At 41.4% G+C, this 16043-nt stretch overlaps 1 protein-coding gene across 1 annotated transcript in view; it reads left to right on the top strand.

Moving 5' to 3' along the window:
- Positions 1-16043, top strand: part of LOC146796853 (extracellular calcium-sensing receptor-like) — a 99954-nt gene that overhangs the window by 48289 nt on the left and 35622 nt on the right. Inside the window, exons 4-5 of the mRNA XM_085631390.1 lie at positions 13002-13229; positions 13825-13884. Of these exons, the coding sequence (XP_085487516.1) occupies positions 13002-13229; positions 13825-13884 (288 nt within the window). The remainder of the gene's footprint in view (positions 1-13001; positions 13230-13824; positions 13885-16043) is intronic.

The following is a 16043-nucleotide window of genomic DNA, read 5'->3' as shown; positions in this document are numbered from 1 at the left end:
CCAAGCAGGGGAGTCACTCCTTGACCCCAAGGGAGATTTCTTCCATCTTCTAGTCAAAACAGGAAGTCGAAGGTCCAGGATATATGTTGCAGAGTTTCATCCAGGGTAATCTAAAGACCTAAGGACAGGGGTCCCATACTTATACTAAGGTAGGGGGTTGGACATACTCTGGGGACCCACCTATGGGAGGGTTTGGAAAGAGAGGTGGCTATACCCATTTCCATTGTCCAGGTTCACGCCAGAGCAGGGGCTGGAAGCCGCTGAACTGGTTTGAGCTGGACTATGCACAGGGACACAAAGTGTGCCCCGAGTGCAAGACTTCAAAGCACTCAGAGAGTGCTCCCACCCAGCCCCAATACACACAATCCTGTCTGGGAGGTGGTTACACCTCCCTGTGACAGGAAACCTATTGTCCAGGCCTCCCCTGCCGGAGTTTCGGTCAGCAGTAGGAGGTCAGACTTGTGTCTGTGGCTGTGGCATCCATTTTGTGATGCCAGGGCTCTGTTAAGTTTCTACCTGGTGTACCATTGCTGTCATGTCTCTCCCTCTAGAAGGAAGGGATCAAACTCCCACACCAGTTACTGGTGTAGGGTATGATTCCAAGGTGTTTGACACCAAACACAACATGTTTCCGTGCAGCCAGTCCAAAGTTAGCATTAACCGTTTAAGATATAATGCACTTAAGAGTATATGGTCAGGCTGCACTACTGACAACCCCGGAGAAGAGATTCGGAAGGCTGCAGAGGGGCTCAGCTCATGCCTTGGCACCCCCTCACATATAACCAAGCACCCTGCCTCCAGGATTGATAAGGCCTGGCATAGGGGTGACTGATAGATTTGTATGTGCAGTATATGGTGAGATATAGTGAACCTATATCTCAGTAAGGGGTGCTTGTACCACCTTATCCAGGCTGCAGTAGCAGACCTGTGGTGTCATTTTGGAGTGCTTCCCAGTGGTGGCATAATACATGCTTCAGCCCCTGGTAGGCCTCTGAGGTACCTATGCCCTAGGTACATAGTATACCATATACTAGGGGCTTATAAGGAACTCCAGAATGCAATTAGTAATGTACCTAATGTACATGGAAACCATTTTAGAGAGGAAGCAGCTAGGCTGGGGCCCTGAATAGCAGGGTCCTAGCCAGACTAAAGTCGAAAAACAGTGAAACACCAGCAAAAAGTGGGGGTACCAATGTGAAGCAGATCCTACTCTCCTACAATAAATATCTCAATCAATTTAACATATGTTTTTTTCTCAAATCGATAATTAACTTTGAGGTCTTTCTGATAATTGCACCCTTAGTTACTTTTTAAGAAGCTTTTACAAAAATGTGTATAGTTCTGCATCACTGTTCAGGCCCCACAGAATCTCTGTTCCAACTAATATAATCCATTTAGACTCTGCCTTTCTCAGAATCAATTATCGTTCTCCTCTTCTAATCCTCAACGGAATGTGTTCAATGTCAGAGAATGTCAAGTTGTTTAGATTACCACCATGTTAATTCCAGATGTGTTTTGACAGTACTTACTTAACATTTCAATTAATTACTGCTCTTATATGTTGTAAAATTTGCAATTTTAAATTGTTTACTGTGCTGTCAATATATTGTTTTCCACATCTGCATTTCAAAATGTACACCACATGTGTTGTCTCACAGAGTATTCATTCCTTGCTTCTCTTCTTCTGGCCAGTGTAAGTTTCAATATCCAACCTGGTTTTTACCATATCTACATGCCTTGCATTTATGACATTTCATAAAGCCAGGTGTACCAGGCCAATTCCTTAGATTCACTCCTTTTTCCGATCCACAGAAGTAACTCTGAGTTAAACGGTTACCAAGTAAAGGTGCTTTTCTGTATGTGATGTTTATGTATTCTGAGGTCTGAGTTCTAAGATCTTCATCATTTCTGATCATTTTCCAATTATTTGCCAGAGCCTCCTCAATACCTCGAGTTGATATATCGAAGTCAGTCACAAAGCTCACCATCTCACACTGTTGGCTCAATAGCTACTCTTTTTGACATTTTTGGAACCAGTAGGTTTTCTCTTTTTAGCTTCTTTACTCTGACTTTAGCATCATTCATTACTGCCACTGGATAACCCTGTCTTTAAAATCTCTTGTAAATTTCGTTGATCTGTGCCTCAAATACATCATCTTCCGAGCAGTTACTCCATGTCCTTATAAACTATCCATGTGGCACGCTCCATTTCAGAGCCTTGCGATGTGCACTGTTAGCAGCCTAAATACTGTTATAGGCAGTCGGTTTACTATACAGGGTCGTTCAGAACTTCCCATCCTCAATGTAGATTTGTGTGTCCAAATATTCAATTTCCTGCTCACTGATGGTCTGTGTGAATTTTAGTTTAAGAGCGTTGTGGTTCAAAGATTTTAGAAAACACTCCAATTCCTCAAACTCTCCTCCCTTATCAAAAACAGGTTGTCAATATAACGTACCCAGAGGACAACCTTCTCCAAGCTCATCTAACCATATACACTCTGCCTCCCAGTATCTCATTGTCAGATTCAAGTATGTTGGTGTGAATGAGGTGCCTATGGCCCTACCTCTGATCTGCCTGTAAAATGGCCCATCAAAAATGAAAACCTTGTTGTTTAAACAAAATGACATCACAGAAAGAAGCATTTGTGTATGATTCAGAAGACTCAAGGAATGTGTTCTTAGAAAAAATTCACTGGCTCTTAGACCCTCTTTATGTACAATGGAGGTATACACTGAGACCATGTATATATATATAAAATACATAGCAAATTAAAAGAAAAAAATACATTTATCAAAAATAATTAAACAATATATAAAAGTTCATTATATGTACATAGACAAAATACTAGAAATTTAAATAAATTAACAAACAATATTACATATATTTTAACACTGTTAAAAAGTAGTAATATCTGTGAAAAATACATATACTTTTTCTACTGAATTGTATACAACAGTTCGAAAGTGCTGTCCTCCGGAGGGGTAAAGTTGACTATATCCATTCCAGTCTGTGCAACAGTACGGAAAGCATTGGACACCAAAGAGGGAAAGTGTACTATTCCCAAGGCAGATCTATGTAACAGTAGAGAAAGCATTGAACACTGAGAGGTCAAATTTACTATTCACACTTCAATATTTCCAACAGTAGGGAAAGCATTGGACTTTGAAGGAATACAATTTACTATTCCTACTCCAGTCTGTGCAACAGATGAAAAGGGGTGGGCAAAGGAGGGATACCATTTTCAATTCCCATTCCAGTCTGTGCAGCAATAGGGAAAGTGTTGGACTCAAAACTGATAACATTTGCTGTCCCACTCCAATCTATGCAATAGGGAAAGCGTTGACCACCGAAGGGGTCACATTTACTATTCCCACTCCAGTCTGTGTAACAGTAGACAAAGGGTTAGACAACAGAGGGATAAAATATACTATTACCACTCCAGTATGTGCAACAGTAGGGAAAGTGATGGACAATGGAGGGGTAACGTACTATTCCCACTCCAGTCTCTGCAACAGAAAAACAGGAGTTGGACACTGGAGGAGTAAAACTTATTATTCCCACTAAAGTTTATGCAACAGTAGGGAAAGCATTGGACATCAGAGGGGTAAAATGTACTGCTCCCACTCCACTCTGTCCAGCAGTAGAGAGAGAGTAGTGCACTTCAAACAAATAACATATTTTAACAACTCTAATAATTAATAAATAATGTAATATTCTTAATACAAAAATTACATAGTTATTACATTAAAAAACTATTAGCAATTAAAGCTAATATTATTAATTTTATTAAAATACCACACTATATCCTCACAAACATAAGAGCTGACACATAAAATGCAATTGAAATAAAAAAGTATAACAATTTCATATCAAGTAATACATTTTAAAAAATGATGAATGAATACATATTTTTTTATTTCTTATTACTTCAATAACTTCACAGCCTATTCTCCTATAAAGACAGCAAAACACAGCCAATGTATAACATTAACAATTATATTATTAAAGAATTTCCACAATTATCAATAAATTAAATATTTAAAAAATATTTGATAATTAATTTGTAACTAATTACTAATTAATTAACTTCCCACCCCATTCATCTATAAATTAAATAAACCACACCTAAAATGTAACTTTAAAAAAAGGATCATTACACATTTTGCATGATTAATTATCAAAAAAATAATTAATCATAAATTAGTAATTATTGTGAATAAATTATTCTTTAATTAACTTCCCACTCTTTACCCCTACAAACCCATTAACAACTCTCCTAAAATATAGCTTGAAAAATATAATTACAAAATTCAGGCAATGAGCAATTAAACAATTAATAATAATGTAATCATCAACTATTAATTATTTAAGAATTTATCATTAAGGTGCCGATTCCGCTCCTGTAAAACCTGGTACAAATGGTCGTATGGAGCGTTTTCTCCGTACGACTCTTTACCCGGGAAATCCACCGTACAAACCAGGAAGTATGATTCGTACAGAAATATCATTTCCGTACGAATCGTAAAAAACACCGTGCGGCTAAAAAATACATACAATTCCGATCCTGGACAGCGCGTATGCGACGTCCGCACAGAGTCAGGCAGCGTTTTACGGCCCAGCAAGTACGATTTGTACCCACAGAACTCCGCACGGCTAAATTTTTACGGGAGCCAAAAAGTGCCGGAAAAGCTAAGTACGCCGCGATGCACGAGGAAAAGGGGGCCCGGTACGTGCTGTACCCCCACCCCCCTGTAGGTACGCACCGTACCCCCACCCCCCCGTAGGTACGCGCCGTCCCCCCACCCCGTGTAGGTACGCGCCCTACCCCCACCCCTGTAGGTATGCGCCATACCCCCACCCCACCCCCGTAGGTATGCGATGTCCCCCCACCCCCATAGGTACGTGCCGTACCCCCACCCCACCCCCATAGGTACGTGCCGTACCCCCACCCCACCCCCGTAGGTACGCGCCGTCCCCCCACCCCATGTAGGTATGCGCCGTACCCCCACCCGATCCCCGTAGGTACGCGCCGTCCCCCCACCCCCGTAGGTACGTGCCGTACCCCCACCCCACCCCTGTAGGTACGCGCCATCCCCCCACCCCCGTAGGTACGCACCATCCCCCCACCCCCGTAGGTAGGTGCCGTCCACCCACCCCCGTAGGTACGCGCCGTACCCCCACCCCACCCCCATAGGTACGCGCCGTCCCCCCTCCCCTGTAGGTATGTGCCGTACCCCCACCCCCGTAGGTACGCGCCGTACCCCCACCCCCGTAGGTATGCACCACCTCTGTAGGTAGACGCCGTACCCCCACCCCACCCCTGTAGGTATGCGCCTTACCCCCACCCCACCCCCGTAGGTACGCGCTGTACCCCCAACCCACCCGTGTAGGTACGCGCCATACCCCCACCCCACCCCCATAGGTACGCACCATCCCCCCACCCCACCCCCGTAGGTACGCGCCGTCCCCCCACCCCTGTAGGTACGTGCCGTCCCCCCACCCCCGTAGGTACGCGCCGTACCCCCAGCGTACCTACACGGGGTGGGGTGGGGGGACGGTGCGTACCTACGGGGTGGGGGGACGGCACGTACAGGTACGGGGCTGGAAGACGGGCCTGGGGTGCGGCGCGTACAGGTGGCGGGCTGGGGTACGGTCCTGGGGTACGGGGCGTACAGGTGCGGGGCTGTGCTACGGTGTCGGGGTACGGTGCGGAGGGGGGTACGGTGCTGACATAAGGGGGTACGGTGCTGACATGTGCGGGGTGAGGGGGGGCTGTACGACTCACACAAGTTTACCCGTGTACATGTGTGCTACAGCGTTTGCTCCGTACGGGGCCTTTTACATGCGGTTGTGTATTCGGACGGGCGGTACGGATCGTACTTGCGCGCTCGGACTTCTGTTTTACGATTTGCACGTAAAAATGTCCGGCTCCCTATCGGACACTTTTCCCGACGCTATTCGGACGTAAAAATTTACGGCTCCCTCTCGGACCATTTTCCCGACGCAATTCGTATGTATTTTTCACGTACGAATCGTACTTCGCAGTTTGTACGGTAGTTGTACGATTCGTACGTAAAAAAATACGGATATGAGTCGGACGGTAAATTTTTTTAACGGATCGGAATCGGCACCTAATTGTTTAGTTGTCTTAAATTTCCACCCTTTACATCTACAGCCCCAACAACCCACACCTAAAACATAACTTTCAAAATATATGAATTAAACAATTTACATTATTAATGATCAAATAAATATGTAATTTTAATTAAAAAAATAATTTTAATTAATTGTAATTAATGAACTTCCCACATATTATCCCTAGAAATCTCACAACCAGCTACAACACTATAAATTACAATTAACCATGAATTAAATATAAAATAACTAAAAAGCTATATTTAAAAACATTACCAACAATTATACAAATAATTTATAACACATACAATTAAAGTATACACTAAAATACATAAATATGCAACTATATTTTTAAACAATAAACAATATTAGCAACACCGATATTTTTTACAACAATATTATATACCTTAAAAAAAATCTGTTTTTGTAAACAAAAATTCTGCATCACGATATTTGTGTATCACAATATTAAAAACTTGTTATTTTTGTAACGTGATAGTTTTTACTCAAAGTTTTGTCAAAATACCTCCCATGACTTGACTATCGTGCAGGCACATTGAATTCTAGTGCACCTTCGAGCATCTGATCAATATCCTTGCACAATATTATTTCACTTTGAAAATGAAAGAATTAAGGAATTGGTTTTTGCTAAAGCCATACAACAAAGGGTCAAGAGCACCTGAAAGTGTGTGCAGGCATAGGTAGTTTAGGAATATCCGTAGAGCAAGAACGGGTGGCAGAACTTTCTCCTACATCGCAGCCAAGACTTGGAATGAGCCCTCGATCGCCATCAGACGTGCCCCCACCCTGCACATCTTCAGAAAGTCCCTCAAGAACTGGCTCTTCAACTGACCAGAGCTGCTCCCACCCCCAGTGTCTCAGTAGCGAGCTTAAAAGAATCCCTGATTGTTTGATAGTTATAAACAGCATGCTTCCTCTTTCTGGGGTCTCACAATTGCTATAATTGGTTAGTTGTATTTGAAAGACATGGGGGGTTGATGTGAGTATTAGTAACTGCTCTAGTAATTGCTCAACGAGGTTACATAATCATGAGATAGCTGATAGTTGCTAAAGAGAGAGAGAAGAAGAAATTCCACTGGGAGTGTTGGAGGTAAATCATTCACAGGGGCTGCAAAACCAGGTCCTTGTCATGATGCCAGAATCCCTTTGGCTTAGAGATGGGGCCCGTTGGGTGCTAAGGCAGATCCCTGTCCATAGCTTGGGGTAATGGAGGGGTACAGGGAGTTCACATTAGGGAAAAAAGGTACAAATGCAAAATGAAGCTGTCATCTATGCTGCATTCTCTGTTCTTAGGGGTATTTAGACTTGGTATATCTCTACTCAGCACTTTATTAGCAAGCACTGTTATGAACTTCCTCTTTACATTTCTCAATGCACTTTAAGAGATTAGAAATCAAGATTTTCCATTGAAAGGTTTTTAGAATTGTTAAAAAGAGGGTAGGGGTCTGGAAACAGAAATATAAGTTTACGATGATGCTATATTTGGACTCTAATATTAGAATATTGTATATTTTATCATTCAATGCCAATATGTTAAATATTAGGCAAAATGCCAAGGTCATTGATGATTGGGTTATGATATGTTATCCCTATATAATCCTTTTTGAAGAGACCCATGTCTCATCCACTAAGGTAAGCAATTTGCAGATATTTAAGGCCTGGGCAGGTTTCAAGTGTTTCTCATCCTTAGAAGCAGCACATAAGGAATTGCTATTTTTATCGCTCACCATTTATCACCTCAGATTACAGATAGAAAAGCGATAAAGGGGGGCAATGGTGCTGGGTTAACTGTACAATTGCCGTCGTACGAACTACATTGGTCAGTTATTATGCTCCAAAAAGAAGATAACCCCAAGCCGTTATCTTGTCTTTTTCAATCTCCTAGGATTGATTGATAGATATTACTACTCCACAAAAGAAACAAGTTAACCTTCAGAGTTTAACAATCTTAGCACAAAACAAGCAAGCTTATATGGCTATTGATTCCAGGAGAGCGCAATTTCCCTGAAGAAGAGAATATATATGTTTCAGTGATTCGCATAGATTTCTTCTTGACTACTAAATCCAGTAAAATTTATTCCATGTTATTTTTACCTAATGGTATTTCGATTATGTGGTTTCCATACGCTCAGCACATTGTTTTCATAGGACTTTTATACTAAAAACAGGGTTTTTTAATAAAAACATATTTCAAAGCTCTTTTTTTAAATACATCTGAATTCTTCCTTGTTTAATGTGATCTGGACAGCTTTTAAGATCACACATTTTTATTTTAATGGAAACGTTTATGAAAAAAGGCTATAGGACAGAAAGGCTCAGTTTGGAAAATCAGACAGAACTACATATGACTCTTTGATCCAACATACCCGCAATAAGAACAGAGAGTGTTTTGAGAATGCTGAAAAAGCGCTCCAGGGATTTTTTAAAAAAATTATTATTTTAGGTACATCTCGAGCAAATCAGCATTTCAGCAGAAAGTTTATGAAGACATCAATTACTCAGGGCTGTTTATGACTTAACAGGCATGCAAAAAAAAACACTATGAATAATACAAAGACTGCCAAACTACGGTTTTTGGAAAATTTCCGTTATTTCAAGTTTTAGGGAGATATAAAATGATTAAGTTGAAAACCAAGATACTTCAGTGCAGAAGCAGAATCCCAGATGGTTTATTACAGAACCTTCAATGTTGTTTAAATGAGAACCGAAAAGATACCTGAGTATTAGACTCACAAATAGTATTGAATATTTCTATGGATTGAACTACAAACCATTGTTCACAAAGATTAGGGTTGGGATAGCTAAATGGAGAGAATTTCACATTTTTTTTTACATCTAGATCAGGCTTTAGTTGCCAGGTGGAAAATGAATGGGTATCATAAGGTATCAGATCTGTATGTAGGAAACATGGGATGAGATAGCCACATTAACACTATCTGCTTAAAAATTGTTGCAATGGTTTCTTAAAAATATATCACCGTCATCGACATATGAACAGGAGAAATTAGTGCAGAATTATTTTGAAAATCCTACTTATGTTAAAGAAGCGGGCTGGAGGCACACACTGGTGGGTGCCAAAACGTCTAACATTTTTGGTAAAATTTCCAATAGATGGCTAAAAGAAGAAGATAGAAATATTAGAGAAACCATCTGTAGAAAAGCTGATGAGCTCATTTTTCAGCACCAAGTAGTGTTAACTATCATAAAATGCAATTTTTCAGGAAATGGTTCATTTACTATTCCTCCACCCGGGTGCATAAGATATTTCCAAGCAACTCAGATTCCTGCTGCAGACGTAGCAGTTTGAGCAAAGCTAACTGGTCCCAAATCATCTGGGTGCGTGATAGATTATATCATTTTTTGAAACTTGATTTGTGATTGTTTGAAAAAACGTTTCCTACACAAATTTCATGCAATCTATGTATTCACTTATTCTGTTATTCTCTCTTATAAGGACCAGCCCATAAGTTCCAAAAACTCAAATATATTGCAGTGGTAGTTGCACATATATAATATTGCAACCCTGGAAAACCAAAGGGATCCCCACTTTTTCAGATAGGGTTGATAAAAGGGTCAAGGCACCACAGAGAGAAGAACTTTATGCAAATTGAGCTGACTCCACTCACAAATGTCTGAGAGCCTGGGGTTCACTATTTGACTCATCAACTACATGCTTTATTCAGCAGTTCTGCTAAGCACAGATCAAATACGGACTTTGGGGGTTCAGTGTTTACCTCAAGCAAACTGTATCATTACATGAATAACGGTTTGCATGTTTTGGTTAGATACCATTTTCTATATATTATATATCCAAAAAATGACAATCCTTTTTTGTACCATTTAAAACAAAATATTCAAATTAAATAAATAAATAACTTGAACACAACCCCACGGTATCTATGGCACTGAGCAGAAAAGCTTACATTAGAGCAAAGTGTAAAGTATTCATGCAGCACCAAAAAGTCAAAATACCCAAAAATATAAATCCCAAATTGTATTTGGAAAATAGATTAAAATTCAATCAACAAAATGACATCAACACAATAAAAATATTATAAGGGAAACCAGATATATGATTGTTTAGATTTTTAGGTAGAAATAGAGTCTAAGATCTCTGAGCGCAATTGCAAGCGGCACTGATCTGGAAGGGGAGTTGTCATTGGAAAATGGGAACTCTCCCTTTTCCATGGTACTACTCCATAGTGGATCTCTCTTTGGAAATTGCCACAGGAGGGTGATCACCAAGCAGGGATCCACCTACTAGATCCCAGGGCCAATTTTTTGAGGGGGGGTGTCTCCCTTACAATGACCTTATGCCTCCTCTTCCGGCTCAAAAGTCTACTGCCTCCCATGGGGGAGATTGGAGGTAGCTACCTCCAATCTGCCATCTGGGGGCAGAAAGCCCACTAGACATCAGGGAAGTTTTTAGGGGAATAAATGGGTGTGGCGGGCCACCCAGACATCAAGCCTAGCCCACCCCTACCCCCAAAAAACCTGCTGTCTTTCTGCACCTCGTCAGGGGCAGATGGAAGGATGTTTTCCTCCAATCTGCCCCTGAAGGTGAGCAGAATACCCATTAGACCAATAGGGAGGGAATTTTTAGCTGGAAAACACCCCCTTTTAATGGACTAGCACTCATCTGGCCCACTAGACACCAGGGATTATTTTTAAAGGCAAATGTGTTGGGAGGGTCCTCTCAAGCATGACCCACCCATGTAACCCCCAGCAACGTTTCTGCCCTGCCAATTTGTGCCTGCCGTGTGCACTTCTCCAAGCCCAACCACTCAAGTGAGGTAGCATTTTCATCGAGACAAGTGGGAGGATGCTGAGTGGTAATAATCTTGTGGATTTCTGCTGATTTCGGAAGTTAACATCACAGAAATGCAAGGTAAATATGCAAATTTAGGTAAAGCTTCAGGTTTGCAGGGTACTGTGGGTAAGAAAACCTTGTGGGATCCCCGTGAGGCATACCACCCTAGGACTCCCCTGGGTGTTTAGTGTTCAGAAATGTCTGTGTTTGATAGGTTTTACTGGATGGTCATCGATGCCTGGACAAAACAAAACTGCTCCCTCATTGTCAAATCAGATAATTTTTTGTGACAGGAAATGTTGATTTCTCTTCATTGTGTTTTGGAGATTTTCCTATTGCAGGTACTAGGCCTACTCACATAAGTGACATTTGGGGAAATGATAGGAAATTGGAGGCTCCCACAGATTCCAGAACTTTCCATCACAGAAATGTGAGGAAGATATGTGTATTTCAGGTGAAATTTGACGTTTGCAAGGGTTTCATGGTAAGAAAACCTTTTAAGAGTCAAACAAGGTCACCCTGTATTTCCACGGTTGTCTAGTTTTAAAAAATGTACGCATTTGCTATGTTTCCTTGAGTGACAGCTGAACTAAGGATCATAATCTATAGCTAGATGCTTTGCAAAAATTGTTTTTGTTTTCTGTTGAAAAATGTAATGTGTCCATGTTGTGTTTTGAGGCCTTTTATTGTTGTGGGCAATAGCCTTAACCCACACAAGAGAGGCACCATTTTTATAGGAACACTTGGGAGAATACTAGGTGGTAGGAAACGTTGGGTCCCCACAGATTCCAAACGTTTTTCCCGCAGAAGCTCATAGCTTACAGTGAGATTCCTTGCTTGGTCAAAGATGGACCATATTTCATGTATATCTCTGTGTGTTATTAGATCTCACTCTACATGCATTAGTAACACCACCTGCCAACAAATCCTTTGCCATGGAAACATCAGGATAATGGGTAGGATGTTTCACAGAACACTGCAGACAGGAAACATTTAAGTTACCTCATTCAGTGGGAGTTTCTCCTTGATGCCTAGCACTATTGCATATTTAGCAAATTCTCCTTTACTCCATTCATAAAATATGGCAATAATCATTCGTAAATCAATCCATGATTTTACACCCAGTCTGAAAATCTATTCCCCATATTATACTTCTTGATGTTCCAATCAAAAGCTCTGTTTCATTGCTCTAACCAGGGAGGATGCTTGTATTCGGCACTTGCTCCTTGGCTGTGGAAAGCTCTGCCCCTGGACACTCACCTTCCACTCCATCATTGTACCTTTAGGAAGAAATTGAAAACAAACTGAAAACACATCAATTGTGCTCTCTTTAACCTATTTCTTCTGTCTGCAGCATTTTCTCTCTTTCAGCATCACCATACATTGGTGTGGTAGTCCACTTCACACACCCTCATAAAAGGACCAATAATATCAGATTTAATTATGCCAAACCCTTCAGTAGTTCAAGGGATCTTACACTTGATGGAATTGGTAACACCTAATCACAATGAAAACACGCATAGTCATTAAAGACCTTTCCATAAATCATATATAGCTGACCAGTTACCAAATTACCACATCACTGTCTTCAGAAATTACAGAAAATGCACCTCCTCCCTCCATTATTAGACACATAGAGCATGTCCTTTGTAGTTCGATCAATCCGACCTACCTGGTCCTCTAAGGTTCAAAGGTAATGAACTCACCATGTCACCCGTTTACAGAACGTCTCTGGCACATTCTATTTATGTTCTTTGCTGTGTGTGAAGGTTTTCCTATAAAGTACCAATGTCCCCTCCCTATAACAATCTAAACTAGGATCCACATAATTAATTGCGTCAAATTATGGAAGCCACATGCAATATGGCTGAATAACTGTAGTTATAATTAACACAGGGAGTCCATGAACTTATTCAGGTGGCTGCTACATATTGATCCATATTCCTTGGCCACAATGAGTTTTGGTTACCTGCTATTATTGGGGTTCCTTTCTACTATTGGGGTATTCTGTTCATAAATGAATTATGTCTGCAGATGCTGCACTATGTGAAGTCTGTCCGGAGAAGGAATATTGCTAGAAAAGACCTATACTTTGATGCAAATGGAAACTCTCCAGCTTTCTTTGACTTGTTATATTGGCACATGACATCCAGTAACACCAGCAGCTTGGAGAGAGTGGGCACTTACGATGCTAAAGCGCAACAAAGCCATCAACTTATCATCAACCAAAGCATGATCTACTGGGGAGGAAAATTCACTCAGGTAAGAAATTGGCTTAAGGTCTTTCGAACAAGCCTCCAGAAAAAGCTTGCAGTCTAAATGATGTCTAGGTAAAATTAAGGGACTGTTCTTGAGTTTGGTGTACTGGCTGCTAATCATTCATCTCAGGGTAATGCATCCACCCGCCATGCAGACAGTATACCATTTGCCATATCTAGAGTTTAATAATCATCTCCATCAGTTTTCTCTGTAAAGTGAATCACCATCCTTGGTTATTACTTTGTTGGTACTGGTAGGGCCATATTTAGATGTGTAAGCCATCACATCAGGGCTGACAGTTAGTTGGACCTGCATGATGGAGGAGGTTTAGGTATGAAGAGTGTGTATGTAGTATATTCTTCCATCAAAATGGCAGACATGTCCATCACACTTTACTATGCGAACATCAATATGACATACCCCCATGTAATAAAACATTCATATCTGTGTTAAATCAACTAAAAAAAACAATATAAAAGGAAACCTTTGAACTAGAGTATCCTTTCTTTTACACTCACATAACAGGTTAGGGTCAACAAGAAGCTTTTTATTTACTTGAAGCTAGTGTTTAATATTTTTTTTCTGGTCACAATGCCAGGTAGAGGAGAACCTAGGATTTGAGAAAGAGGTGACAGAAATGGAAGGTGAAATAGAGAGTGTGAGCTACAATTATTTGGATTTTTCTTCCCCCCTAGCATTACAACATGCCAGTGCTAGAATAGACTGAAATTACAAAAATATAAAATAATACATATATAACACATGTACATTTACCTTTCTATAAAAACCTTTGAGGCATTTTAAATGTGTCATCTGTATACACATAATGATTCATATAGATGGACCAGGGTTAAATCAGAAGACGGCCGAACCTGCTATGTGGTACCTGTGAAATGAGTAGACCTGCCTGACCTTGCACTAGAAAGTAACCTCACGAGTCATTACACTGTCCAGCTTGCGGAGGGGGGGCGCTGGATGTTGGAATAGTATAATTTACTATTCCAACTCCAGTCTGTGCGGACAGTAGGGAAGGTGTTGGATTTTAAATCCAACACCGTCTCCCCCCCTCCGCAAGTCGTTGTTCCAACTTGCAGAGTAATGGTATGCGGAATTACAACGCAGTCGTTGTTACGACCGCGTTATAATTACCTGCAGGGAAAAAGTTTCGTGGTAAACGTTGTTTACCGCCCCCTGCTGCTGAAACCACAGATATTCCACAAAAAAATATCCTATCCGGTCTACCACCACCTTCAAAAGGGAAGTGAAATCTCTTCTGATGATTACATTTTTGCCTTAGACCACACCTTTGTCTCATGATCTCTCCTCTGACTGTTTGTCATTTGTTGATCATGACTACTATCTTGATGATTTCCTATGGAGGTTTAGTTTATCAACTTGTCAATGTTCTCTGATAGTACCTCTCTTGCTTTTGTGAGTGTTTCTTGTCTCCTACTTGTCTCTTAGCCCTGGGCAGTTCCTTGTCTCTCTGCCCTTTCTAGCATGCCCCGCCTCTCGATCCACTGGTTCAACTAGAGCTGCCCCCACCGTTCAACCCAACTCGTGCTGCTCGCCCCTTTCTGTGCGCATGGCCTCGCACTGCCCCATCCCCCCAGTGTGTGCATCACTTCCTCTGTCTTTTGACGGAACATGGCGATGTTGTTGACCTTGTTTTGTAATGAGTGCTTCTGACTTCGTTAGAATGTAACCTGGGTGGTCTGGCTGTGTGGAAGGTGCGCTGCAGTACCCACGGGCAGGGCACACCGTGTCCGTGCTTCCTCTGGCACTCGGTTCTTCGTTGTTAGGCTACTCTTTGAGAGGTGAGGTGAGTTAGATGGATGGAAGGCATAAGGGGTGATCTGGGGCCCAGTGTAGACGACAGTGTTGTAGTGGGTGAAGGGAGAGTTGCAGTCAAGTGTTGGACTAGGATGATACCGTGCTGTGTGGTATGAGAGGAAGTTGACACTGGTGATGGTATACAGGAGGTTGTGTCAGGAAGTGGCACAGAGGCATATGTTTATGATTCGGGATCTGTTTTTTGTGACTTAGGTTCTAGACATTTTACACATTTTGAAAGGATTTTATTAAAGTGAGAGCTTCACAAAGTAATACCGATGTGGCAGGACAGAAATGGGAATAAGAACATGTTGTCATAAAATTCATGCAGTACAGGGTCTGGGAATGGAAAATGTGTATGCCAGTGCTGCGTCTACGAGGGTAGGCTGACATTTCAGGTCTCAAAAAAAAATTTTTTCATTCTCTTGGAGTGGACACGACAGAGAGAAAGGAGGGGAAATAGAGAGAGAATAACTTGCCATTTTAAAATCCAAATCCATACAAAGAAACCTTTGTTTGAAAAAATGTCTCCAAACATTGACAACATTCCTGTGATATTTATAAAAAGGCAATTTCTCAGGACTAATGTCTGGATGAATGGCCTCCAGCAGTTTAAAACCCACACTGTGCAGTGTGCATGCTACTTATCCTGGAAATCATACAGCTTTCAGAGGAACCACTGACTTGACCTCCACATGCGGCCTCTCTCAAGTGCTGAAATTAAAGCTGGCTAGATGGTCAGCACCTGGGCATGCTGTTCCTGCAGACCGCGACCTTCCTTACTCAAACTACCCAGTAAAAAATAACATAAAATAAAAAATACAGGCAAATTTTTACCGTTTGCCTCTGTCGTTCTAAATGGCTTGCACCGATGTTGTGCTACAGGCCATCATGTGACGTTTTCAAAGTAAACATTTTTCATGCGAAAAGTCAAGGGAACGGATGCTGCATTGAGGATAATTGAAAGCAGTGCTCTGCCCTGTA

The sequence above is a fragment of the Triturus cristatus genome, chromosome 10, assembly GCF_964204655.1.
Source record: "Triturus cristatus chromosome 10, aTriCri1.1, whole genome shotgun sequence".
NCBI lineage: Eukaryota > Metazoa > Chordata > Amphibia > Caudata > Salamandridae > Triturus > Triturus cristatus.
This window is presented reverse-complemented; position numbering and strand designations above follow the sequence as displayed.